General features: G+C 44.2%; 1 protein-coding gene across 1 annotated transcript in view; it reads left to right on the forward strand.

The window, feature by feature from the left end:
- Positions 1 to 26,755, forward strand: part of KEAP1 (kelch like ECH associated protein 1) — a 172,960-nt gene that overhangs the window by 70,125 nt on the left and 76,080 nt on the right. Inside the window, exon 4 of the mRNA XM_078639990.1 lies at positions 16,256 to 16,461. Within this exon, the coding sequence (XP_078496116.1) occupies positions 16,256 to 16,461 (206 nt within the window). The remainder of the gene's footprint in view (positions 1 to 16,255; positions 16,462 to 26,755) is intronic.

Here is a 26,755-nt window from a genome sequence, read left to right on the forward strand (position 1 = left end):
CTACAAGGATTGTTTTTTGCACAAAAAACAACCTACCTGCAACACAGGCACCCTTGCACCATGACACAAGCATATGGCCGGCTTTAGCGCTGGTGGCACCTTGTGCAAAAATGTCTTTTGGGCAGTTACCAAGCCTTCTCAGGGATGACTTTGACTGCATGAGCTCAGCGCAGAGCTAGAAGTGTCTAGTTCCGAGCGTGCTCACACGTGGCAACAGAACCTTTTCCCTGAAAAGATTAGACTTCTTTCGAATCACCTTTCTAGATAACCTTGGGGTTTCAGTCATTTGTGATCTAAAACCAGCCTCCCTGATTAGGACCGAAAAGGATATTTGCGCTGGTAGATGCAATCTTCACCCTGTCCTGTCACACGTCAAACTCTGCAAGCACAATTAACTCCTCCAAACCGCTCCCAGTTGTGTGGAGGTATGACTCTGCATGTCATGCAATACTCTAGTGCCTAAAATCCATTGTGTACTCTCTGTACAGCCCCTACTACTGACAGTCTCTTCCTGAAAGCGAAGAGAAACCTTTAAGGAGCCAACCCTTTATGACGGGTGCTTCAATGCCTTCTATAGAGCCCATTGCACCTAGGAATTTTGCTTTAGCTTTCTACAAAAAATGTAAGGCACCTGTTGACTAACTCTGTCGATGCATGCACCAATGAAAATTCCAGTTAACCGGTTAGTTTCAACTCGATTCAGTATCTGCATCTTGCTTTTTAGATATCTGAACTTGAGTAGAGCACACAACTGGTAGTGATGATTGTTGCCCAACTGTATATTTTTGTCTTTCTTAATCAGCCAGTAGAATGTCTTCTTGTTTTGTCTATTAAGGTATGGTTGCTGCACTTGTGACCACTACAGTGCCAAGAAACCAAGTAATTAGTAATCTAGCTCTATGCAAAGACACATAACATAATGTCTAGGAACCCATATGCAGAAGAAAATTTAAACGTGGCCAACTGGATTTAGCACCGGTGCGGGGACACCTGTACACACCACCCTTTTTAGCCTCTTCTTTGGTTAACAGTAGTCCTCCCTCTCCTACCTCATCTTTCTGCATTTCTGTACTCCTGCATCTGCCCTGTCCTCTCCACTACATCCCACTGCTGGTGTCCAGCTAAACGCTTGCCCCCACCGCCCAGTTTCTGGTAAAATATAACAGCAGAAGCGCTTTCATTTCTGCAACCTATACACCCTACCTCCCACATGAAGGACACACGTCTGTAATGCAAGAATTAATTTGTAGCTATTTAAATCACAAAGTCTACGTGTAATTACTACTCTAAGTGTTGTAAAGCAATTTGTAATACTTTTATATTGAATGACACTGATATTGTTTAGCATTGCATGCACACCCTCTTGGGTTTCTTTGAGTTGGTACAGTTTGTTCCAGTGGTGAATGTTGTTGCATCATACTTTACTACATTCCGACCGGTCAGCAAACCTTGCTCTGTTACGTACCTGGGGTCATCGATGATCTTTAGAGTGGTGCTCCAAGTTCACTTTTGGTGTATGTTCCTAGGAGTTTCCCCCTTTGCAAGCTCTGAAGACACCACCCGTTCGGGAGTAAATTATTAAGTTGCATTATCATTCCACCCAGACTAAACAGCACTGTGTACAAGTAGCTTGTTGCCTGGCACTTCAACCTGTGTCTTACTCTGACCCCTACATATTGATGTTGTGCCAGACACTGTACGCCCTCATTCCCCACATTTTGGTATCTGATTTTGAACCCTGATCCCTTCCATGGGTAACCACACAGAAATGAGTTGTCGTAAGTCATCTTTCTTTCACAGGACTGAGTACTTGACTGGGGATCGGAGATATTAACAGTAGATTTGCTTGAAATCCAATTCTCATCAAACTGAACAGCATCTATGTTCTTCTCCGGTGTGGAAGCAATTGTAAGTGTAATGCTTGTGAAAGGCAACTGGGGAGAACATTTACTTTTCGCCATCTCTTGCATTCAGATTCCATTGAGATTTAATGCTGAAAATTATTGACTATTGAAAACTGAAACCAACTATATAGGGTCGTTTTGCTTTCAAATTGGCTTTGGCCTGAGCATGTTCAGTATTTGTGTGATGGTGGCAAACATTTGGATACTTTGATAAGAAGGCTGTTGAATGCATGCTTAGTTTGAAACGTTGTAACTATGACTCTGTGAAGGGCTTTTCCATGGACATCGGCAAAACTAACTCTATATTTTTTGATGCCATTGTGAGCTTTTCTTGAGATCCGAAGAACTTAAGGAAATAATTAGGGGTGTTGTTGTTTGCCTTTGGTGTTCAGGTACACAGAACTGTTGCACTCTAACTGAATTACATAATTACTTAATTTTTAGGTCTCACGGCTCTCACCTAAGCAGCGCCCATGCGCTCCATAGGAGGGGACCTCTTAGCATCGATCAGCTTTTTTGGCCAAAAACTTGCACACTTTGCATTGCTTTCTATTGCAACGCATGTCTGTTTGGCGTTTTGCTTGCGGGAGCGAGCTTTGGCGATATCTATTTGTAATTATCTTGCAAATAGATGGTGCCTCTGCTCACTCCCGCAAGGGAAAGGTTGTGTGTGGTTTTTTTTGTAGTTTTTTTTTTGCTTTTCACTCGTGCGTTTGCAGTTCCTCTGTTCCTCCACTGTTCTCTCTTTCCGTTCTGTTCCCTCCTTGCCTGTCCTATTCCATCTTGCATCTTTCGTCCATTGCTCTATCTTCTGTTTCTCCCTAGTCTCTCTTGATCCCTCGTGCCTTCTGTCCTCCCTCCTTGGCTCTAATATTCCCTCCTTCCCTCTCTCCTGTGCCTCCCATTCCCTTTTTGCATGTCCTGGTCTCTCTTTTCGTCTCACATTCTCCCGTTTTCACTCTCACATACCCCTTTCCCCATCAACAGTTCCTTCCTTCTTTCTTATCCCTCTTCTTTCTCCTGTTCCTTCTCCCCTTTCCCATTTTTTCTTCCCTCCGCTTCTAACCTCTACAGTCCATTCCTTGCTCCTCTGTCTCCTCGTTCCCGGTCATGTTCCCTTCTTCAACACCTGCTGCCTCTCGGTGCTTCGAAGTGTCATTTTGTCTGTATAAGTGCTATTTCTCCCATGAGGGGAGAGGATGTGGCGTAACGGCCAGAGCAGATGTGCCCTTCGTGTTGCTTGTTTTATTCGGTACTGCGTCGGAAGGTCTAACTCCCGGAGCCGTTTCTGGATTCCGAACTGCAGACCTATTTAAGTAGAAGAGCCCGTGACTGCTTTACTAAGCAGCGTGCAAGATGCAGCTTTGGAAAGGGTCTCCTTCACTGCAGATTTTATGCTATGGCTCTGCATGTAAGGCATACCTTCCTCGCTGTGTTAGGTGGCAATAAAAACACGACAGCATGAAAACACGTTACCACATCTAAAGGATGGGCAATGCCTAGAAAAGTAATCATTCACCTGGACACCAGATTTGGATAATTTTGCCCTCCCTCGCTCACTTGCTCCCTTGTTTATCTCCCTCCTTCTGTTTCATGTTCCCTCCTTCAACACCTGCTGCCTCTTGGTTCTTCGAAGTGTCATTTTGTCGGTATAAACGCTATTCCTCCCTTGAGGGGGGGAGGATGTGGCGTAACGGCCAAAGCTTCTGACTTTTTAGCTGGAGAAGCAGGTTCGAGTCTCGGCGCCCGCTCAACATACTGTGATTCTGGGCAAATCGCTTCATGTCCCCACGCCTACCAACAATGAATATGCCTTTGTGTAATATAATTGGTGCTAATGTAAAGCGCTTCAATACATTAGGGTCGAGTTCGCACTATCTAAAACTACAGAAAACAAGCATTGGCATAGCCAATAGGTCTCTCCTTTAGGACTTTTTAAGTGTTTAGCCATGCAACAGGTAATGTTGCACCAAGGATATTGTGCTGCATAACTAAATACTTATAAGGTCCCAAAGGCGAGAACTATTGGCTATGCCAATGCTTGTTAGCACTTGACCCTGTAAGGGTAATGTGGCTGGGAAATCTAGGCTTACTACCGAAGTTGATTGTTGTCCCTTTACAGTAGGCCCCCAAGCCAATGTTATCCGGAGGAGGACGATTCCTGTCAACTTGGTACTTGTTTTTGGGTTCTCTTTTTAGTCCGTGAAGAAAAGGCATCCAATAGAAGGGTGCAATTAACATGTTTTTGTAAGGAGAACTTCACCAATTAGTGGATCTTTTTCCCCCTTTAACGCAAAACTGTCTGGCTTTGGGTTGGCCATGAAGCCGGGAACCCATTAGGTTATACCCATTTGGAAGCGTTTCCGGTAATGATTGTGAGGTTTTCCTTGCTGATGGTGTCTATAGAGGGGTCGGTCTTGCTATCGAAGGCTCTGTGTAACTTATATGTTTGGTTTGTTTCTACAAGGTACAATGCAGTGGTGTTGTGGGTCCGCTTAACCAGAGCCAGCTGTGGAAGTACTCCAGACTCCCACCCCTTATTACAAGGGTCTGATTACTACTTTTCTTGCCTCTGCTCCAATCCTCTAAATTTCCAAAGAACTCTCCTCCCAAAGAACGAAGTGTCAGTCCTTCAGAACTGTTTATTGAAGCTACTGGTAGTTTTCGTGGTGGTATTGTGTGGGTCGTGACCTAGAGCCTGGGTGGGGCAAAGAGAAGCTGCTCTTTTCCAAAGTTCAGTAGTCCAAGGACCACAGGTTGAATACAGTGAGTGATTTTTCTTGTCAGATTACCCTGGAAGTCCCTTAATAGATGGTCGGGGTAAGTGAGCCTGTATCTTGAAGACCACCGGTGAAGAAATTAATTTTTGAAGACCACTGGTGATGGTCTTGATTTTGGAGAGACATCCATAATGGGCAATAGATAGTTGGCTATTGACTTGGGTTTTAATCTACTGTACATCAGAACTGCAGCAGCTTCAAGGCCAAATCTGCTAGGGGATTCCAGGTCCGCGTCCTCCAGCTGATGAGGTGAGGAGTTGAAGTCAAAATGTCCATAGACCCCTAGGATAGCAAGAAAGGAAAGAACTGGCCCCCTATGGCTACAAGGAGGGTTGAGATGGAATAGACTCACTCTTTTCAATGTTTGAATGGGGTAGAGCAGCTCTTCGATACATTTGTTGTTCAGGACTCCTGGGTACCTCGCTGAGGTGACTTCATTGCTCTTGGGTAGTCTCAAAACAGTAATGCACAACCACAAAACATGTGGGTTGTGGTAATGTTCGCAGCAAAAATCAGGCATTGATTGTAGAGGTGGACTCCTTTAGCTGTTTTCTTTGGCTCTCCGCGGGTTGAGCTTTCTCAAGAAGAGCAGTGGTTAAATGACGTATTTTTAGATGTCTTCAGGAGCCTATTCTTTGAATCCTTCAGTGTTAGGGCTCCCTAGTGTCTTGATTGTATCCACAGTTGAAGCGTGACACCTAGGAAAGAGAAATGAAACGATTGAGATGAAAATCTGAAATGTCTTTGCACTATGTAGCTCTCTTCTCAAAACTACTATTTTATCTTGAAAAGTAGCATATGACGAGTGGTAACTTGTTGAGCTCTCCACTAGCCGATCTGGTAGTGCCAAGGAAAGCTGTAGAGAGAGAAGTTTTGCTGTACATCAACAGTCTTGATCAGCGACTTTTTGAGAGTCCAAACTATCAGATTCTGTGGCAATGTAGGAGGTGAGGTGCTCCTGCATCATCATGATGGTTGGGCACTCGTGCTTAGCAAATGGTAAACGATTACACACACTGCTTTACAAGCCTCATCATGACTCTTGCTATGCTTTTTGTAAAAAATTAACCGCATTGCTTCAGAATTCTCAGCATGATATGCACATTTGCTACTTCTGCTCTCAAATATCTACCCACTTACTTTTCTGGCCTGCATGATATCAATGCATTACAGTCCAAATTAAACCAGAAACGCTGTTTGCGGTGTTAAGGCCCCCTACGTTATTTTATTTTATTATTATTATTTTTTTCCTCATTCGCCTCAAGCCTCAGCTAACAAAAGATCAGAAGGTTGCCACTTTTGCTCAAATAAGAGAAGTAGGCTATGAGATGATCGTTTCCGCCCTTCAACCCACGCCTACCAGTAGCAAAAACCGACTTCCCTCCAGTTGCTGCCCTCCCATTATTAAAGAGAAGGTGGTTGTACTCTCTGCAGGATTAAAGACTGAAACCGGTGACTAGGCATGCTGGAACCTAAAAGGTTACAGCGCTCTCCAGCACAGTCTGAGAGTTCCACTGAGGCATAATCATAGGACAACAAAGAAAAAAACACCTCAGACCAAAGTCCAATTTAGCAAGCTGTTCCAAATGGCACACTTCTTAGAGTTCTTCAGTCGGGCCAAATCTATTTTAGAAGTTTTATATAGAGAAGATAACCACTCTGATTGTGTTGGGGGAGTTGTCTCGACCCATCTTTTACTTTTTTCCCGCCTGGCCACCAGGATAGCAAACAATAGAAAACCTCTATCAGGGCCAGTGATGTCACTAAATACACCAAAAAGAATAAGTTTAAGGGAAATTTGTATTGTACGTCCCAAAATAGAAGTTAAACAATCTCCAACTTCTCTCCAGAATTTCAGAAGAGACGGGCAAGCCCAAAACATATGCACATACGGGACACTTTCCATATTACATTTTTTTACACCTTGCAGGTAGGCCTTTAGAAATCTTGGATAGCCTTGCCGGGGAAAACTAAGCTATGTGTGTCGTAAAATCATGATTCCTCCTCAGCCAAGCCGGCTTCACGACTGAGAAAAGAATGTTTTAAGAGGTCTTCACAGATCCTCCCAGTCTGTCTCCCTAATGGCTTCCCCCCATAACTCCTCGGCTAGCTTGAACTCACCGTCAATAGCCTCTTCAATAGCCCAATAGAAAAAAGAAATATTTCTTCCCTACAAGCTTGTTAACCAGATGTTCTTCCAGGGGGTTCCCCCGGCCTAGCGAACTCTTCAAATTCTGAGACCAACTCAATAGCTGCAAGAACTTGAACCTTGATATGCCCCCCGCTGATCATAAACACAAGCCGGGACTGACCGTCAAAAATAAACACAGCACAGAAGCAACCCACGCTAGTCCACCGAGCCTAGAGGTCGGGGTATACCTGCCCTGCCCACTTATTTTTTTTTAAACTATTTTATTTTTTGGGACTCGACTGAATCGGAGTCTCAAGTTGGCGGCCAGCAGTTCTGGTTGAAGTGTTGGGTGCCTGCTGGGAACACAGTTGACAGGAATGGGGTTGCTGCACTATTTATCTTGGACCTCTCAGCTGCCTTTGACACAGTTGACCATGTCACTTTAATTCAAAGACTCTACGAAGATCGGCATCGAGGTGACTGCTCTCGACCTGGATCTCATCCTACCTTCACAACAGAGCTAATGTCATCCATATACCCACCTTTCGCTTCCAAACCATACTTCACAAAAGCAGGGGTTCCCTCAAGGCTCGATCATCTCACCCATGCATTTCAACATTTATTTAAAGTCATTACCGGCACTCATGAATCAATTTCACCTCACATGCTATTACTATGCAGATGACACAAATACTCCTTAAACAGGAAGCCCCAAAGACTTTGGAAACTCCCCAGTTTTCAGTTGTCTCAGAGCTGTGGATCAGTGGATGACATGGAATTGAATGCTTCCAAATTGGAAATACTTGTGAGCATTTGCGTTTTGGAAGCATTCAATTGGTGAGTTTCCAATGTCTTTGGGGCTTTCTAGTTTAGGAAGTATTTGTGTCCTCTGCATAGTTATCACAAGGAGATGATGGCCGGAGCTATGAAACCTTTCAGGGAGTATTTGTGTAATCTGCATAGTTATCACAAGGAGATGATGGCCGGAGCTATGAAACCTTTCCAAGAGCCACTGGATGTGGTGAGCTTGTCAGTGAAATAGGCAGTGGTGCTGCTGGCGTGATGGCTTTATAGGCTTCATCATTTGGTGGTGCAGTTCCCTCTTGTGACTGTGGTAGGATTAGTTCAACCTCCCATTTTCAATCTGGTCTATTCACAAAAGTAACTTGCACTTGTGAGTAATTTACTCATTTAATTTACTTGTACTCTTTTGAGAAACTTTATTACTATTGGCTGTTCACACAATCAGGATGAGTTACTCAAAAGTTATTTATATTTTGAACTATTTGAAATAATTACATTTACCATTATTCCTGTGGGGTTTTATTTTGTGACCCTATCACCATTGTTTTCTGTTCTAGAGTTCTGCAGTATATTTTTTGTCTGTGTGGTGCTGGACTTAGTCCAGCTCTGAGCTGCAGTAATTTACTACTGTTTTATTGTCCTTTTGGTCTGTAGTAACTTTAGAAGTGCAGATTGTGAATAACAATGGGCTTGCGCTTTTGTGGGTGGGTGCGCGTCCCTCCCTTCCTAAACCCTCCTCAGTCATCCCTAAACCCCACGCGTTTAGTAGACAGTGACAACTATTCCAACCCTCACCCAGTCCATCCCACTTTAATTGTATGTGTTTGTGTGTGTGGGTGTTTTTTTTTTGGAGTAATTTTATGAAATCAGCACTTTACATTCAGCCAGTTTGGTTGCTCAACCTCTTGGGCAGGGGAGGGAGACACCACAAATGATTGTGCAATGGAGCACCTCAATGGAATATAAGCCCTTAGTTTCAGTCAGTCTGGTAGCTTGACGTCTGAATGCATGTGTGTTTCTGTACAGTAGTCCTGGCTCCTCTCTACCCCATTTAGGAGCCAAAAGGCTGCTCCTCTGACTTTGCTTTTGGCTTCAAAGGGTCTATCGACACCCACAGGTTTTTGCTCCATACAAATTCTATGGACCATATGTCCCTGCACTCCAGGGAACATGACCCACCCCTATAAGAATGGTTTCTTTATTCTTGCTTATGTTTCTTGCCCATGTTTTTATTTCCTCTTAGCATACATGCCAATAGATCTGATTCAGACAAGAGACTCACTTTTGTAAGCCTAAAATGACTTTATTTAGGCTGGCTCCCTCCTAAAATTTCCCATACCTCAACATAAGTCACTCGTGAAAATAGTCCCTCAATTTGATGTATTTTCTTTCCTTCTCTTTTTCAAAGTCTCCCTCTTTCCAATATCAAAATGTTGGTATGTATGCCTTAACCATTTTTGTCTACTCACTGTCTGCTTTTCGTGTCAATGTGAAAGCATCTTAAATATCAGCAGTTCACATGCAGACTGGGGAAGTTGTTCCAGTTTTGTGTGTGGGTGGAAAGCTAGACAGGGAAGCTAGTAACACTTAGTGATATTCTCTTGCTCCCCTTTTTAGTTCTCAAAACCTGGGTTCACAAAACACACTTATCACGCTTACGACCATATTGAGGAGATAAAATCCATTGTCTTATCAACCTGTTTCATCCCAAGTTATCACCCTTTATGTTCCTTAATGTGGGATTTAGGACCCATGTTCGCCTCGGTCTAGTCCTGAATGTGAAGGCAAGCTCCAAAGTCTCACTGTGCCATGTCTGTAATGTGAGAGCTAATCCCACCGGCCCCAGGGTCTCACCCAATCTAGTTTATAATGTGTGCTAAAACCCATAAGGGGGCGGGACCAGAGAGCGTGTGGATAAACTACTCAAGTTCTCCCTCCCTTTGTTTCTGAATGTAGAGATAAAGCCAGAAGTTCACAGGAAATTGCTATTCTGTGGGATCCAGGGAGGACTTTTTCAGAAGGTGTGTCAAAGTATAGTTTAGAGCTGCTTTTGTTATTTAAACCTTGTTTGGCAAAGATCATATGGCAGTGCTGTGTATCCACTCAATGCTATTTGATATCCTCGTGGATCAAGAGCTCAACTTTGAGAGTTTGTGGAAGCCTTATGATGCTCATTAGGGAGGCTGACAGCTTCTGCCTCAATGTTGTCAAGGTTGGCATGATTGAGGCCTCTACTGTAGATGCATTGCAAATCCTACAAAAATGTTAACCATATGCTTTACCGGGAGCACAAAAATATATATTTTTGCTTTTTTCACCCAAATGGAGTATATCTTAAGTTTCTTCATGGGTGACTTTTGCAGAGAGATCTTTGGAATATCAATATTTTGTGTTGGTTTTCATGAATACCAATTTGACTGCAGTGAAGAAAATATATTTTTGATACATTTGCTCTAATTTTGAGTGTTTTGGCTGAAGCAACTCCTTCCAGGTCAATTGGTTGCTATGTATACTGTGCAGAAAGTCTAAATGGGTCAGACAGATTAGTTGGCCCATCTTTGGTATTTTTGTATTGACTAAGGACCACAACATCATGCTGCAGATACCCATTTTCCCAAGGGCTACGTGTTGTTGACAAAACAGAACCTTGATGTTGATAGGGGACTCTAGATATTAACTGGAGTGCCTGAGTGATCTGAACATGTAAAAGGTATCAATAGATACTACTAAAGCTTGAACCGAACACGGGGCATAGTAGATAGCAGATAAGGTTGCTGATTTAACGTATTTTTGAGATCAGACTTAGATAAAAGTGATATTAAGGGGAAGCATAGGCTGGGTCAGCTTCTCCCCCTTATACCTTTCCAGACAACCGAGTTACAGGATTAAGAAGCCTGTTGGCCAAATGAATGTTAGATAGGCTATGTAAGCTAGTGCCTGGAAGGAGATGGATAAGGAGAAAGTACACTCAACTACTTGGGTAAGCCAGTAGAGAAAATCTTGCCCGTCGTTGCTGCCTGAATATTGATGACTACGTGAATTTAATTTGTTATTTTAGCAATACAGAGTTGTTATATATACCACATTCACGTTTTCCTAATCTACCCTATTAAATTATAGTCTGGTGGGACCATGCCGTTTAGGATTGCCAAGCAGTCCTTAGTGCACCATGGGTTAGCAATGGGGCCACATGATTGTTCATGTCCTCATAAATTAGAAACATTGTTCAATAATTGCTTCCAGGTTACATGACCATAAATAGTATGATGAACTACTTGTCTCATTGAGTAATGTTGCAAGAAGTTGGGGCTGTCTCAAGCTCAGACTGGGCACTGTAAAATGAGGAGGGCCTGCTTCACTGTCAGGTTTGTACAATAGTTTTGTTGGGGCAAAGGTCCTCAGCATGGCTTTGAGAAGCTATGCGGCTCTGCTTTGTACATATTTCTGAATACCCACGTGTTTGTTCCTCCAGTAAGGTCGACTTTCCTTTAAGTTCCAAAACAGACTTTACTATATAACCTAGATGAGGCAGCAGATTTAGACTCTGATGTCGAGGGGCCACCAAACATTCACTACTCTGTGAGGGTGGCTACTGTTCAATGTAACCAGACTGAGTGGCAGCATAATCTATAGTTGGAGGACAGGCTTTCTCGCTTTTTATTACGAGGCCCAAAAAGTCTGTTAATTCTGGTCCTTTTCCTTTGTTGTTGGTGTTATGTATGAGAGAGGGTGTGTGTGTGTGTGTTTTTTATGTATTGGTTTCAGGTGTGCACTTGAATGGGTAAAGGGTTGAGTCTTTTGTGAGTAAATTACACAAGATGGCTAGGCTGCCAATGTCTGAGACCCTTGCAGCCTGTACATGCACCTTTCCTCCATGATGAACCCGGTTATCTGAATGTATGGGTGGGAGAAGTAGCCCATTGAAGTATCTTTGATGCAGCTTCTGTTTTCCTACCAGAGTGAATGAAGGCTTTTGCCTTCCCCTTCAGATCTACATTTCTTTGGAAATGGCCTCTTGCCTGGAACCACTGCACAACTTCCTGAGCCATCCAGAACCAATCTCATGATGTTCTGCAAAACCCTGATTATAGCTGTAGGACTGGATCATGCCCTCACCCCCCCAGATGCATATCCGTTTATTGGCCAGGCTAGGCCTTTTGGTTAAGAGCAGTATTGGGCTCTCTAATCGGTACTCTGCTTAGTAATTCACATTTGCAAACTAGAAGGACGTGCACCTTCACCCAAGAGGAGAACCAGGAGTAGAGACTGCTGCTGTGTTGCTGTTCTCCTATCAGACTCTGCTGAAGTCTTGTAAGCATTGTAGGAAGGTGGAATCTTACTGCATGGTTACCCCCACCGTTTGCCTGGTGTTTTGCTGGTTTCCGACTTAGTTTGACTGGGATCCTGCTATTCAGGGCCCCCGTCTATCTAAAATGTATTCCATGTACTTTAGGTACATACCAGATTGGCTACTGGGTCACCGTTGTGAGTCCCTGTATATGGTACCTTAGGTACCCATGGCATAGGTACCCCAGAGGCCTACCAGGGGCTGAAGCATGTATTCTGCCACCCCTGGTGAGCCTTCCAAACTGACACCACAGGTCTGCACTTGCAGCGTGGGTAAGGTGGTGTAAGCACCCCTTACTTAGATATGGTATACCTATATCTACCTTTACATATAGACACATAGTAACCTATAAGTCACTCCTATGGCAGGCCGTGACAATCCTGAAGGCAGAGTGCTTGGTTTCGTGTGAGAGGGTGCCCTAGGATGAGCTGAGCCCCTCTGCAGCTTTCGTAAATATCTCCTTATAGCTGTTCCATGATATAGCCATACTGTATACTCAGTGCATCATAATCCTTGCGGGTAATGCTATCTTGGTTTGGCTTTATCAAAACATGTCGTGCTTGGTGTCAAACACTTTGGAATACTACTCCCTCTCCCCCCCCCCGCTCCAACCAGTTCTGGTGGTGGGGGTAGCATTCCACCCTTCTAGAGGGATAAGACATGTACACACTGGTAAACCCGGTTAAAGTTAAACAGAGCCCCAGCATCACAAAATGGATGCTGCTGCCACAGACACGAGCAGCAGAATCCTCCTGGTCCTCGTGGCTGAAGAGTCAAGCTTCACCTCTTTCACCTGAAAACACCCGACATTGGTTGGCATCTTCCTGTTGCCATCCTGGTCACTGGCTAGTGACCCAGACTCTGTCCCCTCTGTTTTCAGGTTCTTCACAGCTTCGATCCACCCTTGGATCCACCCAGACACTTTTCCTCTGGTCGCCTGCAGCATTTCTTCACAGCTCTCCATTGGAATCGACGCCGAAACCCGACACCTATGCACCCGGCTTCCCTGGGTGAGGTAACACGAGTACTCCGGTGCTCCGGTGGGTCTTGACTCTTGAAGTGTCCTAGTCTAAAAGGGTTCCATCATAGTTCACCTCTAAGTGCCCTTAATCTTTAAAATTGTAACTTGTTCGTTCTCCATGGAAAGTCCATAGTGATCCGCGGCTGTGTTTAGACACTACACGCGTCCCCACCTTGGGTGGTTCCTGGTAGCCCCAGCGGTTCTACAGGCCCTAGGCCTGCTTTCTAACCCTCACATGGTTCTTATACCACTATTTTAGTATATGGTTTGTGAAACCCCTAGGGCATACCATATACTGTGCAACTTATCGTATGCTAATTAAGTTCCTTGTATTGTACTTTTACCTCTAACCTCATGAAGAGTCCAGAGGGGTTGTGTTTAGATTAAATGCATATATATTTGATATATACCTTGTGTGGTGTGCTTTCATTTGATCATTCAAGAGATTATAACTGGTAAAACAACTTGCTTAACTCGCCTCGAAGTCTTAGCCTGAAGGCTGCTCTCCACAGCTACAACTAGGATAGCTTTCTATAAAGGTTGACTTTAAACCTACCATCAATAAGGGTCGTTTGGACTGGTGCAAGGTACCCACTAGACTAGTGGACCTCATATGCCAGGCCAACTTCTCACAAGCATCTGTTGAGTCCACTAATAGGACCTGTGGGAAAAAAGGCAACCTCTCTTGTCACTCTTCACAGCTCTCTGAAGCCCAGCTTCTGGAAGGACCAGCATTGGGACTGCATTTATGGACTAAGCCTATCCATGAGATGAGCGGACGCATAGTTGATCACAGTAAAATCAAGACAGGGGAATTAGCTCCATCCATTACCCTCCCTGTGCACCTGGTGTATATATACTTTCTTCTGCACCTGTCAATTGGAGTCTTGAGAAACCTCAACTTTCACCTGCAGTCCAGAGACCATGACCCAGTTCAGTACTACCGGATGACTACCGGAACCATAGTTGTCCTGCCACCTGAAAATCTGTACTGCAGCAGGTAGATTTTGAGATTTACACCATATCCCCAGTAACACCCAAAGGGTTGTAAAGGATATCCGCACACTGGCATCATATCCACTTATTGTTGCAACCAAATAGCCAAGTGGCAACTGGGCTTGGATTACATTGACACTGCCTAATCAACCCCACCTTCCCCCTCCCTGCCCATCTCCCACCCACATGACCGGGCACCAGTCTGTACTTCACCTCCCCTGCTGCTCATGGCACCATTGGGAGAGAAAAATAATTACTTACCTGGAAGCGTGGGCTCTTCAGTGCTGAATATATTTTTGGGTTTGGGGTATAAGCACAGAATTATTTCTGAGGACATTCCTGGATGGAAACTGAAACCATAAGAACAGAAATCCCTTTTACTGGTTTCTTTTGTCGAACCTCTAACCAAGGTAAGATGGGATGCAGTCCATGATCCCAGTCAATTTATGTCCTGCTTAATCTATGAGCTGGCATCTCCAGTGCGTCGGCGATGGAATGTGTGATTTGTTTAGTCATGATTCGCAATTACTGACATGAATTTAAAGAGTCCTAATGTGCTACGTTGATGGAAGCTTTATATTGAGATGTTCTTTCAGAGTTTTGCAGTCATGGAGATCCCAGTTCTCTCCAATGTAAGTGGGCAGCACATTGAGATTTGCAATTTGTGCTAGTTCTTTTGTTCCTTTCGAGGATTCACGTGCGGTTCTACAGGAATATAAGATAGCGGGGCTCTTCATATGGGGTTGTAGTAGAGTAAGATTCATTTCTCCCATTCTATGTGCTTCACCTGGAGGAAAAGCCAGGTCTTCACCATTCTCCTGAATTCCAGGTGCTGGTTAGTGGCCCATATCCTTAAGCATGTTCCTGTTTTTGTGCCTTGTACAGAGAGAGATGTGCTTCCATTGGTTTTCTTCTTTAATGTAGTGTGATAAGCCAGGGTGCTATCAAAGACCATCCTACTGTTCTTATTTTGTGAGTATCTCTTAAACTTAGATTTTATAAAATCTAGTCTATCGCTGTGTATGGTCTTGTTAGTAATGCTTAGTAAGGTGGTGAAAGGGGAACTAAATAGCCTGTAAATCCACTCATCAATGTTCTTTCAATTTGGCATCTAGCCTCCTTTTCTCCTTAACACCTCGATTAGGACAGGAAGTGTAAGTCATTTTACACTACGCCATTTTCTGCCGAGGGCGCAGGCCAGAACTGAGTGGTGGTTTAGAAAGAAGGGGAATAGCAGCACTAGCCACTTCCTATTTGCAAAAATGTCTTTTAGAACCTCTTTCAGATGATGTTTTGAAAAGGTAACCTAAAAGGGGCACTTCTCAGTTAGGGGGGCAGTTGAATTCCTCTTCGATGATTCAAGTTATAATCTTCCTCCTGCACAATTGTGTGTGGATATAAGAGCAGTTCAGAGACAACTGGAGAATGTCCGGTTTATAATGAAGTGAGACCTTTATAAAGTGTTCCAGTGAGCCAGGTGAACCTGGTCGACCCTGGCTTTTTCAATCCTCTATAACTAGACCTGAAGGCAAACCAATACACTGCAACTCCGCTTACCTAGATCGCACAACTTTAAGCCAATCAGAAATCATTTTGCTTTCTCTCCCACTGCCACCTCCCTACAGAATTCTGATCTTCTGAAAGATAAGATGTTGGTGTTGTACAAAATATTTAATCCATACAGAACTGGTGTCCTCGGACACGAGTCTTGGAATACGCCTGGTCAGTCAAGCTTTTGGGTTTAAGTTGAGCTCTTTGTATAGTGGGTGGGAAGTGTTGCCATCTATGCACCCAGGATCTAGCATAGCATTTCCGTCAACATCAGTACAGCTTCTGCAAGTCAAAAAGGAACTACACACCTTAACAGAAGACCTCCTCCATTCACAAAAGGAACTTCTCTAGAAACTGCCTCGTGTATACTCTTGTATCGTACCTCGGGCACTAGCCACATTTAGCACTCCATTGCTATCCATCTAGGCTCATACTGTACAATAGCAATCCATGCATGGGCACATATATCTGCTGAGCCATTGAGTTGAGTTTTTATATCATCTGCTAAGTTTCTAGAAACGTCTGTTTTGGCAATATGCACTATAAAGCCCAATCATCATTGTTTACATGTAAGTGTAAGATGTTACTGTACATCGAATTGGAAGGCTATGTATCTATTTGTTTTCAATTAAACTTTGCATTGAAATCTGGATGAATGACACAGGTTAGTGGCAAACAATTGCATTTGTATTTATAAAGCCTCTTCCTTTCCATGTGCAGGTATGACCCTGAGAAGGATGAGTGGCAGCTGGTTGCCCCAATGCTGACGCGGAGGATAGGTGTGGGCGTGGCTGTCCTGAACCGCCTTTTGTACTCTGTGGGTGGCTTTGATGGGACAAACCGCCTGAACTCAGCAGAGTGTTACTACCTGGAGCGGGACGAGTGGAAAATGATTGCTCCCATGAACACAGTGAGGAGTGGGGCAGGTGAGTGCCATATGGGCAGCTTTATTTCCATTGCATGCGCACTAGCAACAGGACTTGCACAGAAGTTGGGTGAGCTTTTTTAGGACGCATGTCTACAATTACAGTTCAAAAGCTCATGAGACCTGAACCACCATGATCTGCAGGTTTCATTTCAAGTCCTACTTCATCGATTTTTGGCTACCAGCTACAAGTCTGTTTATTCTTAGCCTTGCTGCATATAATGGAAGTTGTGGTAAATTGCTTATTCTGGCTTGTATACGTTTTCTACTCTGAGCTTCCAGGAGTGCATTCTGCTCTACAATTCTGCTTCCGAGCAGTCCCAAAATCCAATTCAAAAGTTCGACAAAGTTGACAGGATGTGGAGTTTTCACCCAACCTATTCTGAAATTCTTTTTACCACAGTCCTCAATTTTGTCACTGCTTTCCTCCCCATCCACCATGGAAAACATGAATTTGCCTTTGATAGTTTCGTTTTGCATGCTGTGTGCTAGCAGTCATTTTTAAGTAAGACATATGTATGCTTAAGCATTCCTCTTCACAAGATTCAAACGTGTTAGCTGACGCAGGTCATCAGCAATTGTGCAACATGACAGGATATTATATAGAAATTAGTGTCAATAGGATATTGTAAACCATGACATCCCCCGAGGCCACAGCTTTTTCCGAATGCCCTTAGAGAAGTCTCCTTTAAAAGGGATAGCCCAAATTAATTTCTTCTTGTGCATGTGTCTATTTTCATACTCTGCAAGCCCAGATTTTAATCAAAGGAAAGCTTTAATGTGGGCTCTGGCTGAAAAAGGCAAGCATAGCAGATGTTGCATGCTCTCAAAACCATTGTATTCTGAATGCAACAGATAAGACCTACATTGTGGGATGTGGAGGATGGATGAATGAGCCATGAAAGCCCCCCTGATCTACTGCACTGAAACCATAAACTGATGGCAAAGCGGGAATGTGCCTAATTCAGGCAGTCGTGTGACAATGCTGCCTATTGGGCAGCATCATGAATGGAATAGAATCTGTTCTGGAAAAGTAAAGCTTGTGTGCCCTTACAGCTCATCTGCTTCTGTGGGAGATGCAACAGGCACAGAGTTGAAGACCAGAGGTGGGAAATGTTGATGGATGCAAACTCTGTATACACACTCAAAAAGGTATTCTAATACTCTGGCTTCAGAAATCAGACCAAACTAAACAAGCATTGGCATAGCCAATGGTCTCGCCTTTGAGTTACGCCTCTCAATATCCTTGATGCAACAACATTAACTGTTGCATGGTTAAACACGTATAAGGTCCCAAAGGTGAGACCTATTGACAATGCCAATGCTTGTTTTAAAGTGGAGGGGGCCATGTGACCTCGCACCCCCCTCCCCCAAATTCCCATTTGTGGAATCGCAATCCACCAAGTATATCAGGCTGGTACTACATCCGTTTTGACGTGAAAACCCACCTATTGCACCTACTACTCCACGAACTCTGCACTAACTGTCATACGGCATATTTCAGACACGCCCTGACGAAAGATGACAGGCTTCCAAAATAGTAAAACGCCAAACTCCAAAGAAGCCGGTTGAGCTTATTAAGATTCAGCATGCCGCCTGTAGCACGTGATAACTCGTTGCACTAGTAACCAGGTTTGGGTCAGAGGACAAAATGGGTAGAGCTGCAGGCATTGGTTTAAACTCTCGTCTTAGAGAATTCATTTCATAGAATCTCACATTCGAGTGGGGGGGGGGCGTGCACTACTCACAGAAAAAAATGCTTGTTACAGTGAAACTGTATTTAAAACCCCTTTAAATATTAGTATTAACCCAGTAACTGCATGTGTATAAACCCCTTTAAATGCCAGTTTTACTCCAGTGACTAGCTGACTCGCGTTGTGGTTTAGGCAGCCGTTTTATTTGTATTTTGGGATGGATACATTAAGCATGATTTGCAGAGGAGAGTAGCATTAAATGCGGGATAATTACTGTTTGAAATCAGGGTGTAGGTGCAGAAACCTAAGATCAGGAATGTGTCAAGGTGCTGCAGGAGAGATGCGCATCAGGACAATATAAAACTTGCAGGGAAGCTGGGTGCTCCCATTCGCCATGTGTGATTTGCCCCCGCGCTAGGGAGGCGAGGCACGGGGTCTAAGCGGGTGGCATTTCGACCCATTCTGATTGAGACCCTCCACGGCTCAGCCTCCAAGTGTAGTGGGGGGCATCGCAGCGACATCAGCGTGGGGGGGATGGAGGAAGTAGGCACCGTGATTTAATGATGTGCTAGGATTTTGAAGGGCAGTTGTTTATTCTGCAGATCGGCTCCCAGGAGGGTAAATTCCGGGTGTCCGCTTTCCCTTCATCTCTCCTCAAATCTGGAAATTTGAACTTTGTGAACCCTCTATATGCGAACAGCTGTGTGAGGGAAGCACACACCCTACAGCTGTGGGGGTGGGGAGGAAGGCATGCGGGCAGTTATGTGGCACTCATGTTTAAGGTAAGCCCTTTTTAGTGTAAAGCCCCCCCCCCCGTCTTTAGAGGAAAGCACGTATTTCAGTCCCTATCGCCCCTCAGCACATGTATCCCTTTCCACCCCTCCCTCTCCTCCAACATACAATGGCCGCCTCTTCAGCATGACTCTCCCAGGACGGGCAGCCCCCGCTCCTGAAAACTGTGCACACCACAGGGAGCATGGAAAGCCTGAGGCATTCCCCTGCTGAGAGCGTGGGGTCAGATTACAGATTCAGCAGCCTCATTTAAGTGAAAAATCCCTGACCGGATTAATGCACGCACGCAGCGGTAGCCTGCGAAACCGCATGTCTTGTGTGAGTTTGGAAAGGGTATGCGTACCTCCAAGGGTGTGGGGAGCAGCGATCTCTTCGAGTGTTGGGGAGTGTAAGTGCGTGGAGCACAAAATCATGGCAAAGCGCATAACGGGCGCTTGTTAAAAGGAAGTAGCACGCTAGTGGGGAGACATGCAACTTGTCGGGGCGTGTGTCATACTGGTAAAGCAGCTAAACATTGGCATAGTTGTAAAATAAGGGTCTTACTCGTAAAAACCGCTTCCACGAAGTGAGGTACCCTGCAGTCCACACTGTGATACAGCTTGCCCTCAAGCTGCGTAGAGCACTCCCGCAACCGCATAGTGGGCTAGATGTGAGCGGCGGACAGATGGGTGCAGAACTGCGCAACGGGGACAGCGGGCACCAGCAATGACGTGTCCGAGCAATTCGCTGTGGCAGCAAAGTCCAACAGGCACGCGCTTCCAAATAAACATGCCCTGAGCAGGAGACTTGTAAAATACAAAATGAAGTGGCCATGTGTGGCCACAGTACTGGAGATCTCGATAGCCTAATACTGCCACAGCTCTGCTGGGTAGGCGATGAAGACTACGGAGCAGGCACACATGTGACAAAGATGGCACAAACTGTGGTATTATATTGCTGCGCAATGCCAGAAGCACCGTGCCTGGCTCTCTAGGTGCATGCATGAGTGAGTGCGCAAGAGCTGGAGCAGCCTACCACGACATAATACAATCTATCTCTACTACACATTTGCCATTTCCTTCAAAGAACTGAAAATGTACATGCACAAAATTCAATATACAATATGTATCTATCTTGTTTGGTTAAACACACAGGAAACTAATCTTGTAGATCTGCATAATCCGATGACACAAAAGAATGCTGAATGTATAATACGTTTAGCGTGTTGTGCCTCAACGAAACTAATTGCTTACTTGACAAACAAGTGTTGTGAATCAGTAGGAGTGCGCGCACTGATTTATGTATTGTAAGTCATTAACTGGGATCAGTATGTGAACACATCCTCCTAATAAAACGGATAAACTACTATAGGCAGAAGAAATAAAACCAGAAGAGCTTCCAGCTTTTTGTGTGGTGTTCTCAAACATGCAAGAGTAGCAGTGCCGTGTCCCCCCTGCCTCGCTCCGACTGTGTGCGCGCGAAGTAAACGTCTGAACCAACAGAATGAAAGCAACTCCTTGGCCACAAATGCAATGTGGCGGGCCCACACAAATATTATCATCCCTGTGTTCGTCCCATACCAGTTGACATGGTGCGTGTATGTTAATTTTAGAACAGTACAATATGGCACAAATTATGTGCACGCGGTAAAAGAATGCTCCGAGGCAGCACAACAGACAGCACTAGACCCGCCAATACGCTGTGGGCAGAGGCGAGAAACCCTCTCGGGCGGACTAATAAAAAGTATGCGAGTGGTGCGCGTGCGACGGCAAAAGTGAAAGCAGGCTGGCGAGTGGTGTGCGATGTGCGCGCACCATGACGAGAGTAAAGTCAGATGGCTCCTCTGCTCGTCATTGTGCACGTAACCACACGCTCTATACCAGACAAAAAGCTGTGGTCCGCTTTTTAAAGCCCACACACAAAATGTCTCGCTAGAGCAACGAATGTGCTGGCACAGGCGAGACCAAAAAAACAGATAAAGGGAGGTAGTGAATGCTAATGATATTGTAACAGTTTATCGCGAATACTATGTGTCTTCATAGCATGATGCCCTGATTATTATTGTATTTCCCAGGTGGGTATAGTGAGACCCATGTTCAAAACCTGCCAATATGGGCAAATGCAATATGGTTTAGTGAAAAAGCATGTATGGCAGCAATCCTTTCTGTAACGACTAGCATTAGTGCCCTGGAGTTATGTATTTCTTTATAACTCAGCCATAAGCATTGGCGTGACTTACAGTCCACTTAAACAATCTGAGCACTTTCTTAGGGGTTTAGCAGAATTTATTCTCAAGGGCTTTATATTAAATGTAAGAAATAATATCTCCACTGAAGTGAAGTTACTGTTGGCTGAGGACTTAATATAATTGTATTTCAATATTAGTCCCAAACATTGAGCAGTCTTGAGTTCAAGGATTTAGTGAGTCTTTATGAGCAACTAATGAGTGTCCAGGTCAGGGCTGGACTGGCCGTAGTGGACACCGGGCTGCAGTGTTTGTCATGCCCACTGTGACTCAGATAAGATCCTATCCCAAGATCTACACCCATGGACCTCATGTTCAGGGGCAATATAGTGGGTACAAGTCTGGCATTGGAATGATACAGGCTTAAAGGCCTGGGAGGACACTTGGTGGAGCATGGAAACGTAACTGGATCCACGGATTGATGCCAAATAGACCATCTGAAATATGAAGTGAGCCCAAGCAAGCAGTTCTTCTTCCTTGTGCCCTGTGATACCAGTTATTACTTGAAGGATAGTGTTAACACCCCAGAGTTCAGTGGGATTTTCTAGGGCAGTTGGTTTGGTTGTGTTCTCAATGACAGGCTGAGAACTATAGAGCTTGGGACTATGAGCTACAACCCTGTTAATATCACTTTATCCTTTACTGGTTAATTGAAGTTTACTGATTTCTACATCGCTCAAGGCCTATTTCTGTTGCCCCTGTGGCCCCTTACACTCGAAGTCTGTCTCCATGGCAAAAAGAACTGTGCGTTTGAGCTTTCACTTCTCCTGGTGCCAAAGCCGAACATATGAGTGGGTTCTGTAGGCTTCTAATTTTTCATTTATGGCGCTGATTCACTTTGACCTTCTTGCAGTCTACCTGTGCCTTTCTGTGGGAGGCTGCTGTGGAATATATCAAAGTAGACATGCTGTGACTCGGGCTTTTGGCAGCTCCACTTTGTGCCTGATCTGGAGGAGTGGTTGAACTTTTTGGGAGCAGAGGAGGTTGGACATTGACCAAGTATTTTATCAAACATCTCAAAGTGGGTGTATTTCAAAGCCTGTTCATGTGCTGCTCCTGATGCACCTAGTCTCCATTTGCTTTGTAGGCATTTTGGCAACATTCTGATTCTTAAGCATTGATAACCTTGGTGAAAGTACAACAAGAAATCTGGTACGATTCAGCAAAAAAAAAACTGTTATTAGACAAGCTCACCCTCATGGAGATGATTCTTTAGTATTTCGATTAAACTCTGAACTAGAAGTCAGCGTTATTTAGACAACAAGTACCCTTCCATAAGAAAGTAATGACATTAGAACGCGGCAGTAGTGTAATGTTGTCATTTAATCCTTGGTGGTTGCTTAAGGCATTGGAAACAGATTTGCTAAACTAGAAATCAAGGCTTAAAACAAACAGGAGCAGATGTAATGAGGAGTTCAGAGCAAAGCTTGAGTTAGAAGTAGATGGGCACACTGGAAGAGCCTAGGAACCCTCCTCTCCCGATTGTTCTGTTTGAGCAACTTCATTGTAAAGGTAGTTTTAAGCAAGAGCAGGCATCCGTTCTCTCAGAACCGGAATGAAAACCGCCAATCGAGCCAATACAGCAGTCACAAGATGAGACCACAGGGTTCAAGCACCATCAAGATTCTTAGATCTTTCGTTGATCAGTGCTAAACCACCCACATCATGATAGTCTCCTCTTACCACCACGCTCTCCCCTTATTACGAGTTGACATCTGGACCATTTTGCATCTAGTACATCGGTTCTTGCATTTATCTTTTATCGGCGCTGGTTATTCACTAGTCCTAACTTGCTGACTGTAGCTAATCAAAAATTAGGTGATCCTCTGGTGGGACAGAGTTTGCAAAGCATATTTTCTGTTCACGGGATTTCGATTTCGGGGCACACTTTAAAAGCCTTGCCTTTATCCACATTTTGAAAGGCAAATAGGAAATGTTTAATTGAAACTCTAAATACTTAACAATAGGTAGTACCAGAAAGACTGGTTATGTGGCTTAGCATGTTTTGAATTTATGAAGTTTGCAAAAGTCTGCCATCTAGTGTTTCACTCTTGGGTGATTTTTAAAGTTTAGAACACATGGTATGGTTTTGAAAGAGTAGCGTCTGTCTGTAAGGCAATCCTGATGTTAAGAGTCCACTAAACTCACCTGGACTAGACACAATGTTCAGATTCTTTTGTCGAGCCATCATGTTGAGACCATGTAACTTTCTCAGACCGCATTTTTTCCTCCTGGGCAGTATGCTGGAATGCATCTAAATTCATAACCGATACTAAGTTGCAACATCAGTGTTACATTTAATTAACGTTTCTTTTGCACAAGATCCTGTAGGAAATCTACATGCTTCAAATATAGTACCTAGGACAAAAATATAGTGGAATTTGGCTACAGGTTTATGTACTTTTGTAGCAATTTTGCGTTTGTGGCATCTGTACATGTATTGCTTTTGTTGTGTACTAGTGTTTACTGACATTTTGACTCTACACACTATGACACTGCTATTCAACATCCTACTGCTCGTGCTCTGCACCTAAAATGCGAGCAAACTTGGCTATACTCACTTATCCAGCTTTAGAGAACATCTTGGTAAGTTGGTGAAGGAAATGCGCCAGTGGTGTGGAAGTTAATTTGAATGATTCATGCTGCGATATGTATTTATACCACTAACATTCTGTATGACTGAACGGTATGGCTTCAGGTACACTGTTATAGCCCAGCCCACTGCTCTATCATATGGCACAAACAAGTGAAACTCTATTTTTACTCATTAGCTAAGTCATACAGGAGTGCACCTGTAAGAAGAAGAGTTGGGTGTGCTTAATGTATATATTTGAGACCTGTTAATTATCAAACAAATGTTCTCTCCACTACTTATCACTGTGAAGTTTAAGTGGCATTATTCCATGGAGAGAACTGATTATGGATAAATCAGGGTTTACAGGCCAGGATAATGCTAGAAACTTGATTAAAAGTTTGTTTTTCTCTTCATCAAAGATCTAGTACAGTGGTGGAAGTAGATCTGTTTTTTCTCTATAGTGTAAAGGTAACTGTTAAACAATATTTTGTACTACCTTGAAAACCTGATAGTTATAAAATATGTCCTCCTGGCTCCTTTCCCTTCGAATGGCAGTAATTATCTTTCTTATAAGGTTTTAAAAGATGTCTGCTAGGAAGCAATAGACAGCCTTCTATTTTCAGAAAGACTGTTGTGGGACAGACATCGAAGGCTTAACCAGAGACTGGCCATTTGTGAGACTACAGAAACATCTGGAATCACAAAGGGCCTAAGGAATTCTCCAGTCACTAGGCATTCCACCACCAGTTCCTCACAACGTTCTTGGACCTGGAAGAAACATAAGAAAAAGACTCGTTCCTGACACTCCTGTAAAGGAGCCAGAGAGGGACCTAAGCTCTCACTTGAACCCAGTGCCTGGAGGTGCTATCTAAGGGCCTGCTGGCTGGGCTCCTGTACCTGTCTCAAGAACACAAAAGGCTGAAAAAGGGTCCCAATTTTTGTTGAAGAGCTAGCGGCCCAGTTTAGATTGGACTGTACTGTATTGTGAGTCCTGGCTGGAGAGAGAGACTTAGGCCCTAGAAGCCTTTTGCTGATGACCAGGCAGCTGTAGGTGGGACCAGCCTTTCAAACATCAACAAGAATAGGGACTTTGTTATGTTTTTTGGCCTCTAGAAGAACTAGGACAAAATCATGAATGCTCCCTGCTGGTTTGTGACGCCCTAAACTTTTCCCCAAAACATCTGGGCCCTTGCTGGACCACCTAAAAGAAGTATCTGAACCTCTGAGGTGAGGTGAATGGTGGGAATCGCTGCAATAAAAGTGCATCCTCCAGTTGTACTTTCGTTTCTGTTGCAGGCAGAGTATGCGGTCTTGCTAAATGCTACTCTGCATTATCGTTTGCTTTGCAGCAACAAACATCCAAATCAGAGACTTTTTTAAATATAAGGCTGTAGGCAAAAATCCCAGTCCTTCCTAGGAGCGCCATGGTTTGAAAGGTTGTCCTTGAAATGCTAAAACAATGATCATGGTGCTACTTTAAATAGGACAGGGCGACAACCACTGAGACGTGATGGTCCAGTGGTGGACAGTGTGTCCCAAGAAAGAGGGGGGGGGGAGCAGACTAGGAGATAATTGTAGTCCCGTACCTGTGCTCCCTGTGTTAATCTCCATTCAAACAGAGGGTAACTGTTCCAAATCTGGGGCAATAGTCGCCCACAAAAGAGAAAGGGAAAAGAAGTATAAAGTAAGAGCCTAGGTCTAAACACCAAAGGCTAGAGGCAAGCGCATGTCTTGTCTCTTGATGCCCTCAAACATCCAGAGGGATGTCATGTTTAATCATCGGGCGTTGCTCCCTGTCGTGCCGGTGCTGCAACGCCCTACAGGATCCCCGAAGGGTCGCTTTGGCATAGATCTTTTATTGGTACTGCCGCATGATGAGTGAGGGTGTGAGATAAAGGGTTCTGAGAGAAGAGTGAGTGAGTGAATGATTAAACTAGCTAAGGGAAGCCAGGGTGAATTGAGTGTAATAAATAGGTTCCCTTTCCAGGTTAAAAAACCTGCCAGATCGTGTGTTACTGATGAGGCATAATGTGCCTCAGTAACTTTCGATCAACATATTTTGCGCTGTCTGACTGGTCAGAATGATCCCTGGCGCTTCTTCGGGACCAATGAAGTGAGTAAAACGTGGGTAAAAAAAGACCGAAAGTGGGTCAAGAACGCTGATCACAAGGAACTGTCCGTCCTCTATTGATTGGCCGCTCCTTTGCAACCTAGGAATACATGAAGAGAAAATTTGGAAAACAAAAGCACAGAGTGGGAGTCAATATAATCCTCTCTGTGGGCAGATGGTAGAGTGCATTTCATACCTAAATTGTCTTCATTCAATAAAGTACGTTAACAAACATATGAGACAGACAACATATATTTGAGACCAACTCCAGCGTGGAGTAAATTCATAGTACTTCCCCACCAAAGGTACATGATTCAGTGGGTAGAGTAACAAGTTCTGGTCATGATTATGGCATATCAAAACATATAGGGTTTATGCTGGCGCCAGTAATAAAGCGCAGCCCGACTGAAAAATAGATAATGTGGTCTGCCCCGCATGGGCACTCACAATGATGGCATGGCATTAAATACAAATGGGTTCCTAATGGACTACTATCTTAAGTGCATTGCTAGTAATATGTGACATGGCGGCGCAAGCTTATCAAATAATCAAGTGACATGAAATGCGGCATAAGTTCTTACCTAGTCTAGAACAATAACTTGCTTCATAGGCTAGCACGTGTAATCGCCTGCACCGTAATGGGGGTTGCCATCGGGTACACGGTCTGCCAGCACCTACCCCTTACACGCCTGCCTGCATATTGTCGGCCTGTTCGTCGCGTCCGTTTGATATAGTGCAGGGCCATCGTCTTCGGAGTGTCAGACTTCCGGGGGCGTGGACAGACCACCAGTTCAAAGCTTTCGGCCAGCAAATACTACAAACAAGAATTAGTTCGCTGCCTACTAAACTAAAGGTTAGATTCTCATAATCTTAGTGCCAAGTGTGCCCTGGAACCCGTGG

This window comes from Lissotriton helveticus, chromosome 1_1, assembly GCF_964261635.1.
Source record: "Lissotriton helveticus chromosome 1_1, aLisHel1.1, whole genome shotgun sequence".
NCBI classification, from domain to species: domain Eukaryota; kingdom Metazoa; phylum Chordata; class Amphibia; order Caudata; family Salamandridae; genus Lissotriton; species Lissotriton helveticus.